This window comes from Rhipicephalus sanguineus, chromosome 3 (assembly GCF_013339695.2).
Source record: "Rhipicephalus sanguineus isolate Rsan-2018 chromosome 3, BIME_Rsan_1.4, whole genome shotgun sequence".
NCBI classification, from domain to species: Eukaryota; Metazoa; Arthropoda; class Arachnida; order Ixodida; family Ixodidae; genus Rhipicephalus; species Rhipicephalus sanguineus.
Window position 1 is genome coordinate 158,136,536 of NC_051178.1, and position 12,568 is coordinate 158,149,103.

Below are 12,568 nucleotides of genomic sequence, written 5' to 3' on the forward strand. Positions count from 1 at the left end.
AAGGCAACGCCACCCACTTCTCTTTTCTCAGCCTAATAAAGATTTCACGTGCAAGCTTCTGCTGTATATTAATTTGAAGTTTGGATGATTAGATGAGGGACGAACACGGGACGTAGTTAAAGTCACAACAGTTAGTAGGGACTACTTGCGAAGTTACGTTAAGTCCTTGCGGAACGGTTGAGGTGCCCACCGAGAAGCGAAGCGAGGCTACCGTTAGAGAAGGCAGTGCGAACGGGGCCCGATTACGCTATCGCGTTCTACTCTTACGGCGAAGCACAAGCGTCCTCCAACTTTTTGCCTCAACTCATCTCGCCATCGTTGAATGCCATCGTTGACACGAGGTTGGCAGGCGACGAGTGGTAAATATAATAGCGATGCTGAAAATCAAGTTCCTTACCCTGGGATAAAGCGACACGAGCATCTTCGCCGACACCTTTCGCTTGTCCACGACTGCAATACAAAAAAACCCAGCATGCATATGGGGCGGGAACAATCTTACAAGTTATCTCCATAAGAGAACGGTGCCGTCAACATAACCTATACTACCTGTAGTAACTTTTTTTATATGAGCTTCAACATTTTGCGTTGAGCTATAGTCTAAAGCATTGGCAGGCTGAAAAAGTGGGGCCACTGCAACTTCTCACAAATACACGTAACTCACTCTTACTATTCAACTATCTCGTACCTATCAGCTGGGGCGCGGCGTGATGTAATAGTTATCGCCCCCTTTTAGATTCACTCCGCGGTGTACAGGTGATAACTTTTGAGATTACCTTAAGATTTCGAGGCAGTATATCTCCACATATCGTTAACAAACTGACCGCAAACGCGGCAGTTGTACGTTTGTGAGTGTTATTTTTTCGTGTTCGCCGATGTCTCAATTAGAGTGCCGTATTTGATATGATGTTAACAACTAACTAGACTGTACCAGTACCCTGTGAGTAAGTTTATTTCTTGCGTCCTATATTATTTTATGCCCTGTCCTTTAAAGGTTCGCAATGTTCCACAATTCCAGAGCACCTCGCCATTTGTAGTCGCCGCCACTCCAGGTAACGAATAGGTTTCCAAGGCGTTACAGCAACTGGAGCTGTATAAATGGCTTGCACGTGACGTCATGGACGCAGCTTCTGAAAGGAGCTGGGACTCCACAATGGCGGCTTTGATGACAAACAAGTTGCGTCTATGTGAAAACGACGCGGCAGGAACGTTTCTGTGTGCGTGAATAATGAAATAACCTGCATGTGATGTTTTGATAACATCAATGTGACATCGGAAACGTCGCGTCCCCACATGCTGGTGCTCCGACCCGGCGCTTTCAGTGACGTCAGTGCAAGCCATCTATTGGAACCAGTGTCGCAGCCGGGGGAGGGGGGGGGGAGGCTCAAGTCCCCCCCCCCCCCTGGGAATTTTTCCATTTTGCATGTGTATTTATACACGCACAGATACAAGCGCACGCAGGAACATACATATGGCTGAACTTATAGTATAGTCGACCCCCCCCCCCCCTACCAAAAAAAAAAAAAAAGATTACTCGCTACGCTACTGATCGGCACGCATACATACCAGCCAGGTTGCGCATGGAAGAGCAGTAGAAGACGCGATGTCAGGTGACATAACTTTCAACATTTGAAAGGCTAATATATGTGTTCCCAAACGTGTTCTTAAAACATTTAGCTGCATGTCTCGGCTGTTAACGAATTCCTTAAAATACAAGTCAGTGCGTAGCGCCATCAGCACATCGTCAAAGCTTTCATTGTGCGCTTGTTTAACGCTTGCCGAAATTTCGCATATGTCTTACATCAATGTACACACTTATAACTAATATCGTTCACCTTAGGAACTCAATTGTGAATCATTGTGACGCGGCAACATTGCGGTAAGCCATCTTATACTGATAACGACCGATTCCAATTTAAAGTGTCACTTATACACTGGAACAACCAAGTGAATCCAACAGACAACTCGGCCAAGCAAATCATAGGGGACATTGTCTTTAACTGCAGTGTAGTAATTATCAAATCATTGAAATGAATTAAAGTGGACGAAAAATTACCCTTGCCGTAAATGGTATCCGAAAACACAACCTTTGAATTACGCTAGAGCAGAGGTTCTCAAACTTTCTGGACTTGGGGAACCCCAAAAGGCTTTTCCAGAGTGCCGCGGAACCTTAACTTTTCTTGAGCATGAAGACAATCGAAAGCGCAAAAGGGTGAGGGGGGGGGGGGGGGGGTTACACGCGCAACCACGGTATTAACACTGTCCGCGTTGGCCTGTTCTCTTTTCTTCAATATCGAAGGCCATCGCCGTTGATGTAGAACTCCCGCCACTCCGTGAGTAGCGTAAAGCGCCCGCCGACCATACACATGCATGCTTCAGGCACCGCGCAGCGTAAGCGCATAGGCCAGTTTTATTTTTGTTGAACAGAAAAGGAGGCAGGCCAATGCCACAGCGAAACGGCCGTCGACCGGTACACCGGTCGTAAAGCTAAGTCTAAATGCTCGTGTAGCCCACAGCCGGCACGAAGCGACGCCTCTTACGCGTACCAAAGCGCTCGTTACACGTTTTGGTTACAAAACCGACATAGAGCAGTAACAAATCACTTTGTATCGAAACTATGCCACGTGAACGCCGGCGCACGTACCATAAGCCACAAAGTGCCGAGGTGCCCTAACGTCGTTTGAACCAGCGCTCCGCGCATTCTGTCACCACGAGTCCGCAAATCGCGCAAGTTTCATGGCGCGCACTGGACGACGATTCTTTAGTGCTGCTACCACGTGGGTCTCTCGCTACCCGCAGACACCCAGTGTGCGGATGCGGCGTGTGATGGCTTCGTTAAATGTAAATTTGCTTGTCTAAATAAATAAAGTAGTTGCTAATGGAGGTAAAACGCGAGCGGGTTGCATTGTTCTGGCCGCTCGCGGAACCCTAAGACGTCCTTCACGGAACTCAGTTTGAGAACCCACGCGCTAGAGCATCGCATGCGTAATTCGAAGGTTGTGTGTTCGTAACACGCCGACAGAAAGGGCGATTTTTATCCACTTTAATTTATTTCAATTCACTTCGAAATTACTACACTACCGTTAAAGACAACGGTTTGCTTGGCCTAACTGCATATTGGACTCATTTGGTCGAGCCTAAGAAAGAAACGAGCCCCTCGAAAAAATTACTGGAATATGTATGGACGCTTCTTATGAGCTGTCTCATACACAACAAGAGTTTTCGGAATTGTTTCATTATCAGATGAGCTAGAATACTTGCAAGGTCGCAATGCCTCGCTTCTAATAAACGGAGATCCCACCTAACAGTGGTGCTCGGCTGCTTGTGGGTATTTTCTCATTTTGAGGGTCGTAAAATGTCTCATAATTTGACTCCGGGAGCCCGTTATTTCTCTACATATATGCGCTCCGTCTGAAAAGTCCAGCTTTTTTCATGCCGTGTATCCACACTTCATATTTTGTAGGTCCACACCATTGCTATAACACGTGGTCTATGCGCAGCACTTTTTGCAATGTCCAAACCCTATTTACTATTCTCGTTAACTTGATCGACTGAGAAGTCATGCTGTTTTTGACACCATATAATATTCGACAGTGAGTGCGGATTTAGTGAAAGAATTGATACTGCTAATACGGGAGACGAAACACGCGCAACGCGTGTACCCAACTCGTTGCAAGTTACTTTGAAGGGAAAAACAGCGCGAAGACTGGTCATAAAAAAGGAGCACACAACACGAGCGCTGCAAGTGTTATGCGCCCTTCTATAGCGCCGTAAATCTTTCATTATCATCATCAGCCTGACTGCGCAACTGCGCACACTGCAGGCAGCCGATAAACCCGGTCCTGTACTTGTTGCGGCCACGCTATCCCCGCAAGCCTCTAAACATCAGCCCACCTAACTTTCTGCCTCTCCCTCGCGCCCTTGCCTTCTCTTGGAATTCAGAGTGTTACTCTTATGGTTATCTTGTGCCTACGCGCTATGCCCTGCCCATATGCCTATTTCTCGATTTCGACTAAGATATCCTTAACACCCGTTTGTTTCCTGACCCGCTCTGCTCTCTTCTTGTCTGTTAAGGTTACACCTATGATTTTCATTTCCATGGCTCACTGCGTCGTCCTCAATTTATGTTAACCCTCTTTGTAAGTCTCCAGGTTTCTGCTCCGTAGGTGAGTACCAGCAAGATGCAGCTCTTATATACCTTTCTCTTGAGGAATAGTGGTTAACTATGATTCATGATTTGAGAATGCCTGCGAAATGCGCTCCACCCCGCTCTTATTCTAGTTACTTCAGTTTCATGGTTAGGCTCCGTTATATATGTGTGACTAATTTAAATTACCGAATTAGTCTCAGCGTGCTTCACTAGGTCATCGAACGTACCAGGAGGCTTGTCGGCTGTCGACGCGGCATGGGCCATGTCGCTTCTTCCGCGTGTGCTCGGTCCTTGAACGAGTGGTGTCAGCGGGTGCGACGCTGGAGTCTTCTACACGAACTCTGGCCAAGATGCCAGGAAGTCGCCGTCGTTTGCAGAAGCGGTCGTCGCGACGCGGTGGCACGAGACCAGCCCAATCTTCTTCTCCTTTGAGCGAACAGCCACGTCCCCTGCGCGCGTGGATGCTGCTGCCGATGATGATCATAATATTCTACGTCACATAGCACGTATGCAAAGGGTGGGATACATCCGAACTTTTACGTAACATTTCAAAAGAAAAATAAGATTATGGCAGCTTCGCGCTAGTGGCGCCAAGCCTGAAGGAAGTGCGGAGCTGGACGGCTTTCTTTGTTCCTCTTTATATTTCTCTTTTTTCTTCCTGTCTTTCTTTTTTCTCATCTGTTTTTTTTCATGTCTTCTTTGTCTCTGTTTATTTCTATTTCTTCCTTTCTCTCCTTCTTTGATTCTCTCTTATTCCCTATTTCTTTCTCTTTCTGTCTTTCTTCCCTTTCTTTCTCTCTATTTCACTCTTTCTCCTTCTTTCCATGTTAAGCTTTTCTCTCTCCTCTTCTCATTTCCCTCCTCCTCACCCTCACTTCCCTTTCCCACGGCCCTGATATGCTATACTATACAAGGCTATGCTATGCACTGCTAGCGGACGAAGACGCCGTTCGGAACGGTTGTGTTTTTGATGTTCTCCGCTACAAAGGATCAATCGGCTTCAAGCCGAGGTACTGCCCAGGTTTCTACCAGCAGTAATGACTACCGTATCGTCCTGCCCCGTCTTCCTACTGGTAAGCTCGTCGCTGACTCCGTTTTCCTGCATGCAGACCTTGCTGGCCGCCCATACCGAGCGCAGGACTTTCGAGATGCCCTCCGGAATATCATAGACCTTGCTGATATAACCTCGATCGGGCAATTTCAAATGTCACATGTCTGGATGGTGACTTGCAGGACTGCGCTATCTAAAGTGAAGATAGTAACCTGTGGTGAATTCTTTGTTCGAGGACGAAGATGCGTCGTTATAGACCCTGAACCCACGGAAGTTAAAATGAAGCTGTTATGGCTCCCTGAACGCCTGGAAGATATTTATGTGCACGAAGCCTTTCAGCCTTTCGGAAAGATCAAGTCGATTTCAGCGGAAACTTGGAGGGTGTCAGAAATGGAGCAGATGAGGACCCTTAGCCGAGACGTTGTACTGGCACTTGGTGACGGAGTCCGTGTCTCCGACATCCCGCATCTGCTCTCAGTTTGTGGTCTACAAAGCCTAGTGCTGATTCCCGGCAGGCCACCTTTATGCCTTCGTTGCAACAAAGTAGGACATATTCGTCGACACTGCAGGACACCACGCTGCGAAGATTGTCGGCGGTTTGGACACACGGCTGAAGAATGTGTGGCGACGTATGCCAATAAATTACGACATCGCATGCGACCACCTGAAGATGCGTTTCCAGAACACATCATGGACGCTACGGAAGTCCTCGATGCAACGGGAGACCTTCCACATGCTGCCGCCGCTGAGCCCTGTGCTGTTGACAAGGACGCAGCTAGTGACTGTGCTGGAGCGGAGAACTCTAAACAAGCGTCAAACACCGTAGATGTGACAGACAGCGGAGAGAAGGAAGCAGTACCTGCACATGAGTCAGTATTGACACAAAAGGAAAGCCCCAGCAGTAATGCTGATGTAGAAACGCCACGTGAGAAGCTAACTAGTGCCGATGTGCGAGAATCCGTCGATGTTTCTATAAGTAAGCGCCCTGCATCGTCAAACCCTGAGACGAGTGAGGAAAGTGACTCGGCGGTTGGCCCAAGACAATCACGACGTCGGAGATCATCAAAGCATGCAGGAAAGTGCAGACGTTCAAGATCAAGGAGGCCTGGCGGCGGTAATGGGGAGCATTCGCGCGCCCCTTCCCCACCAGACCGGCGTATGCAGCTCTGATAAAAGTGTAGACACCATGGCGCTGCCTCAGAAAGTCACTTTTGCAACGATCAACGTATGTGGACTTCGATCCAAGCAGAAGCAGGTGCAGCTCCACCGGTTGCTGTTCAGCCATCACCTTGACTTCGTCGCCGTTCAAGAAACGAAGATCGAGAGTGAAGTGGACACGGAGAGGGCCTTGCGGCCATATCTCTCCGTATTTGATGTAATTGTTTCGCACGCTGTAGGCCTATCGGCGGGTTGCCTTTTGTTTCTTAGGAAGAGTTTACCGTATTCTTCTGTTGCCTATAATGTTGACGCAGAGGGGCGGCTTATACAATGCGACTTTATGTTGTATGGGTTGCCGTGGCGCCTAATCAATGTATATGCCTTCAATGATGCACCGCGGCGCACTAATTTCTTTGAAAGCTTGGCCACTTTGCTAGATCCTGACCGTAACATTCTGCTCATGGGTGATTTCAACTGTGTTTGCAGTCCGTGTGATCGTACTGGGTTTAGCCGCAGCGATAAGAGTGCTGAAGTGCTATCTCTGATAGTTCAAAATGCGGGACTTGTTGACATAGGAGCACTGAATAGATTACCCTCATATACACATGCACAGGGTAGTACTCACACTAGAATTGATCGCATTTATGTTTCAGCGCCTCTTATTTCTCCCGACCTGTCATGCAAAACGGAGCCTATTCGTTCTCAGATCACTGCATTGTTGTGGGGCAGATTGGTCATAACACTCGATCATATTTCAGACCGCAGTGGGCACTCTGGAAACTCAACTCTTCAATTGTGAGTGACCAGGAATTTACTGCTCGCGTGCACGTAGCCCTGAGGAGTTGCTTGTCGGCTGACATGCCTTTGTTTGCCTCTTGGGAATTTTTCAAACAAGAAGTTCGGACAGTAGCTATCGAAATCGGATCAGTGCGGGGTTTTTACAGAAGGTTAGAACAAAAGATGTTGCTAAAGAATCTTCAAAACTTATATGAATTTGAATGTGAGGCGCCTGGTTGTTACACAGACGAAATCGCTAATGCCAAATGCGCACTCCAGAGGTACGACACTTTACGCTATAGCGTAAAGTGTCGTACCTCTGGAGTGCGCAACACGGGCACCTCTGTATACAGAGGTGCCCGTGTTCGATCACGCAATACTCGTACCTTGCATTCAGAGGAACCCACACGTCAAGCCTTACTCGATGAATACCGCAACGCAAAAAGCAAATTTATACCAGATTTATATTCGCAAGGGTCATTGGTAACTAATACAAGTGAAATCATGACAGAATTTGAAGCTTATTACACAGCATTGTTCAGCGATGCCTATGAAAAACAGAATGAAGATCTAGTAACGCAGTTTCTGTCATTTGTGACTCCTTTATCGGACGAAGAGTGTGAGTCTATTAGTGGGCCTATCACTTTAAAAGAAATAGAACTCGCCGTTGACCAGTTACCGATGTCGAAAACGCCAGGACCCGACGGGATGTCGGGCGAGTTTTACAAAACCTTTAAATCCTTACTGTGCCCGGTACTGCTGGAAATTTTCACGCAGAGTTTGAATCTGGGGACCCTTCCTCAATCTTTTACAAGAAGCCACACCGTCCTAATTCCGAAATACTCAGATAGAGAAAAGCTTCGTCATGTTGACGGCTACAGACCGATTACACTGTGTAACGTTGACTATAAAATTTTTGCAAAAATACTATCAAACAGACTACAATTTGCAGTGTCAATTCTTATTGGCGCCCACCAGACTTGCGGCCTGAAAGGTCGTTCAATACAAACCAACATACACATTGCCCGCACAGTATTGGAACATTCTTCCCACTCGTATGACCAACTGACAATATTACAAGTGGATTTAGCGAAGGCGTTTGATCGGGTTCGTCATTCCTTTCTATTTTCTCTTCTAAAACATGCTAACATTGGTTCCACTATATTCAAAGGTATAAAACTATGCTACAGTGATTGTTCAACTCGTTTGATTGTTAATGGCCACCTGTCAAAACCTGTGTCGATTCACTCTTCTGTGAAGCAAGGCTGTCCGTTGTCGCCACTGCTTTTTGCCCTCTATTTGGAACCACTGTGCTTAAGCGTGATTCGATCTTGCAATGTTCGTGGTTTCAGTGTTTACGGAATTGAGGTGAAAGTATTAGCGTATGCGGATGACCTGGCGTTCTTTTGTACAGACATTTCCAGTATAAAAACAGTGGTGTCCACTATTCGGGAATTCGGAACCATTTCTGGTGCACGAATGAACTTTGCTAAAAGTTTAGGACTGTGGTTTGGCCCGTGGGCTTATAAACCAACGAATTTCGAGGGTATTGCATGGTCTTGTGTGCCACCGAAATACCTTGGCGTTCCATTGGATGCATATAAGTCAATCGCACATTATTGGAAAGAACGTGTACCCAGCCTAAAGCGTTACGCCCAGACGTTTATTCCCCATAACCTCTCAATTTTTGGCAGAGCTAAAGCATGCAATCTATTCCTGGCAACAAAATTATTCTACGTACTACAAATACTACATTGTTCCAGGGTTTACATTCAGAAGTTTCACCGAATCTTTGCTACCTTTATTTGGTCATCAAGTTACGAGCCGATGAGGCGTGACAATGTTTTTAGACCAGTTTGCGCAGGTGGTCTTGGGTTGGTGCATCTCTTTATTAAACAATTGGTATCCCGTTTTTTCTACTTTCGGGACTGCGATCATCCGCTGCTTCGAACATTTTTACAAGTGAATCTCGTCGATGTTTTACCAAGTTTAGTGGTATCTGCTAATTGTGCCTCGCCTCCCTATTTGCAAGGATTCATGCGTGAAGTGTATGAATCAGTGCGGTTTTTGACAGTAAGATTCTCTAACGACTATTTATTCTCTAGTTCACGAAAAGATCTATATAATGCCATATTAGATATGTTGTTTCCTGCACCTTTGTACCGCTCACTATATGCTGGATTGCCTGGACACGACGTGCTCGTGCGTGTGAAGAAAATGCCTATTTCACCAACATCCAAGACATTCTTCTACAAAGTGCATACACAGACGCTGCCTGTGAAGACCTGGTTAAGCAGCAAAGGCATCTTTGTATCTTCAGTTAACTGTCGCCTCTGTGAAGTTCCGGAAACTATAGAACATTGCTTCATCAGCTGTAAAGACGCCATACTCTTCTGGGACGTTCTACAAAGGGCTTTTAAAAAACAACTCGATTTAAATTCGTATAGCATACGTTATCTCATGCCACCCAAAAGCCATTCTATGCCTGTTGACATGCTATTACTAATGGGTATGCACAGTTTATGGAAAACTCGCATGTTAGATAGGCATGCGGAACCCATGCTATCATCGCGGTTGCATCTCATTCAAATGGCTCTTCAGCTAAAAGACTTTTACGAACAATTAGAGTTTCAACCGGACTGGTATCCACTCTTCATGAAATGTATAGCTTTAATACCCTTTTAGGACTTCTGTGTAACGCTTGTACGCTGGTAGAGGCCGCCTTGAGTATTTTGTTCGCTATGTATGCTAATTACACACATTTGTAATAAATACCATGAAAGAAAAAAAAAGAAAAAAAAGTGCTTAGACAGCCGAGTGGTTACGACGATCGCCTTCGCATCCCGGGTACGGGGGTTCGAATCCCGCCTCGCCAAGAAATTTTTTCACCAAGAATTTCTCTCTTTCTTTTACTCTCTCTCTGTACTCATCGTCTCGCCCATCACAGTTATTGCATCCTACGCCGGACAAATCGTCGCACGTGTTCTGGGAGCGAAGCCGAATATGAGGCAGAAGACGAATAGAGCGCGTGCCGGTTCATGATGATGATAGTTGGTGATGATGATAGTTGCTGTAGAGAAGTCACAGTTTCGCCGTAAGGGCGAAGCAATGAATGCGATAGCAACAAATTCGAGTGTTATACGAAGAACGGCTCGCAGAAAACGTCTTTAGCTTTAGGGGAGATGGAAAGCTGAGAGAGAAAGTGGAGAGGGGAAGGGGAGAGGGTGAGTGGAGAGGAGGTGTGTGGAGAGGGTATGCGCATGCGCAGTAAGGGTGGTCACGCCGCCGCAAAAAGACAGGCGTCATGTCGGGCAAGGAATCGCGTTAAAAAATGTTATATGGCGTGTTAGAAGAGTAAAATAACAACCAAGCGTCACACAATGTGAATTGCGTGACGAGTCGGTCGTTTAATGCATCCAACCTATTACAAAGGGCTCAGCCATAATTCTTCATCGTCATCAGCCACAGCTTCAACAAAGTGCACATAATGTCCCGCAGATGTGCAGCGGGTACCTCGCTTCTACGCAGAATGACGAATAATGGCTCAGTAAGTGTTCCCCTACTTCCCAAACATTATTTGAGTACCCCCTTTTCTACCTCTTCCCTCAAAATAGTTTTGTTGTTGTTCTTCCGCTTATGATGATTTACGGCCCAGTGGGTACCTTGCAAGTGTACTTGTAATTAGTTGCCCCAAGAGTTTACAATGGGCTCTATAAAGGCCGCTCTTCCAGCTTTCATGTGACTGTGCTGCGTGTGCCGCGCAGGCCCGGCGTTTTTTCTTTTAAATTTTTTAACTTGCATTATCGCGATTATCCACTCACAACTAACGACGGGGAAGCTGACACCGACGCCGACACCGGCATTTCTGCGAGACGAGCTTTATCAACGCTATCGCGTTAAAACGCTGACGTAAGGGAAACATGGCCGCTGCAGCGAGCGAAGAGACCTTCGAGCTGCCCATGGCTTCAACGCAAACTAAGCTGTGAGAACACAGCAGGTACAAGGTATGAGGCGTCTGCTCGTTCCTGTCAAGAGAGGGCACGCGCAACCGCGACCGCCACCTTAAGGTACGCAGTCCCCCCTTTTGCCCCCCCCCCCCCCCCAATCCGGGACCAACCATGGGCCTATCACGCGACGGAAGGGAGCCGGCACGAATCCTATCCGCTCGAGTCGCGTCGTCGGCTGCCCTTCCACGCTTTCACTCGCAGGTATAACATACGAAGCGCAGGGTGATGTTATCGCCCTCGGACTTTATACTAAACCTCACGGCGACACCGACAGCAAAAAATTCCCCTGGAGTGTCCATATAATTGCTTTCGCAATAAAAAGGAATAGCAACCTAAAATAAAGCTAAATCGTAGATGAAAGGTACGACCCTACCACGGTGTATATGAAACAAATAATGCACCTCCCCCCCCCCCCCCCCCCGCGGGCATACAAAAACACAAGCATACATAAAGGGGAGTCGGAACCTCAAAACCCCTGAAATAAATTTCTGGCCACGCCCCTGAATTACACCCTCTCCTCAATGAGTGTTGAAGGACTGTTCGTTTTCCCTGCGACCGCTGCGACTCTCTCGTTCCCCTGGTCATTTGGATGCCCGCCACTGTCGCCACTGTCTGAGACATAAGCATTCCGTTTCCGAATAGAAATGGAACTCCTTATTGCTCAAAGGTGCACACAGCAATGGAGATAGATTTTTTATCTGTTTGTGAAGTGTCTTCGCGTGAAATGAGCACAGACGATAGCCATGTTTTATAAAACACAGTAACGACGTCAGTCACATCTTAAGTCCCATCGCATTAGGCCTAAAATTATGTGCCTGTTAAAGTGTCGGAATAAATGTAGTGAAGTGGCAACCTAACAAAAGGTGCCTGCACTGCTTCGTAGCACCTTTTTTCTATTTTTGTAGTGGTAGTGGTAATATACAGGCTTGCGATATTTTTTACGGCAACTTCAGCCTGCAGCAATACATCGTGTGTGCTGCATGTCTCCCCGGGTTACAGTTTTTAGTTTTGTATGTACTCCTTTGGTCGTGGTTTCCACACATCCGAATCCACACATTCAAATCCAACTGCTTACACCTCAATTTTGTATGGCCTTTATGAACTATTGATATATCCACAGCCGCCATTTTTACATGCACGTTGCAGCAAACACGGCAGATGTAAAGCAAGGGCAGTGCCAGGGGGAAAGCACAGTGAGGCTACAGCCTCCCCCCCTCCTCATAGCTTTTGCCTGCCCCTCTTTCCCCCCAGAGCAAGCATAGTCAAAACACAAGTCCCTTCCACCCAGCAACCCCAAAAGGAGCTCACTTGTCATGGCTGCCCCCGCCCTCCCTTACCTTCCCCCAGTAAAAAAATCCTGGCGCTGCCCCTAATCATGTACCAACCAGCCCAGTTAAGTGCATTCCTGCTGATCTAAAGTTTGCACCC

At 47.0% G+C, this 12,568-nt stretch overlaps 1 protein-coding gene across 1 annotated transcript; it reads left to right on the top strand.

Moving 5' to 3' along the window:
• The first annotated feature begins 5,106 nt into the window (after nucleotides 1-5,106).
• LOC119386016 (uncharacterized) lies at nucleotides 5,107-6,368 on the top strand. Its single transcript, XM_037653369.2, has one exon. It carries the CDS (start codon nucleotides 5,118-5,120, stop codon nucleotides 6,366-6,368), a length of 1,251 nt encoding a protein of 416 aa, XP_037509297.1. The 5' UTR covers nucleotides 5,107-5,117.
• The last annotated feature ends 6,200 nt before the right edge of the window (nucleotides 6,369-12,568 follow it).

Coding starts and splice junctions, on each gene's coding strand:
- LOC119386016 (XM_037653369.2), top strand. CDS start 5,118: ATGTTCTCCGCTACAAAGGATCAATCGGCTTCAAGCCGAGGTACTGCC.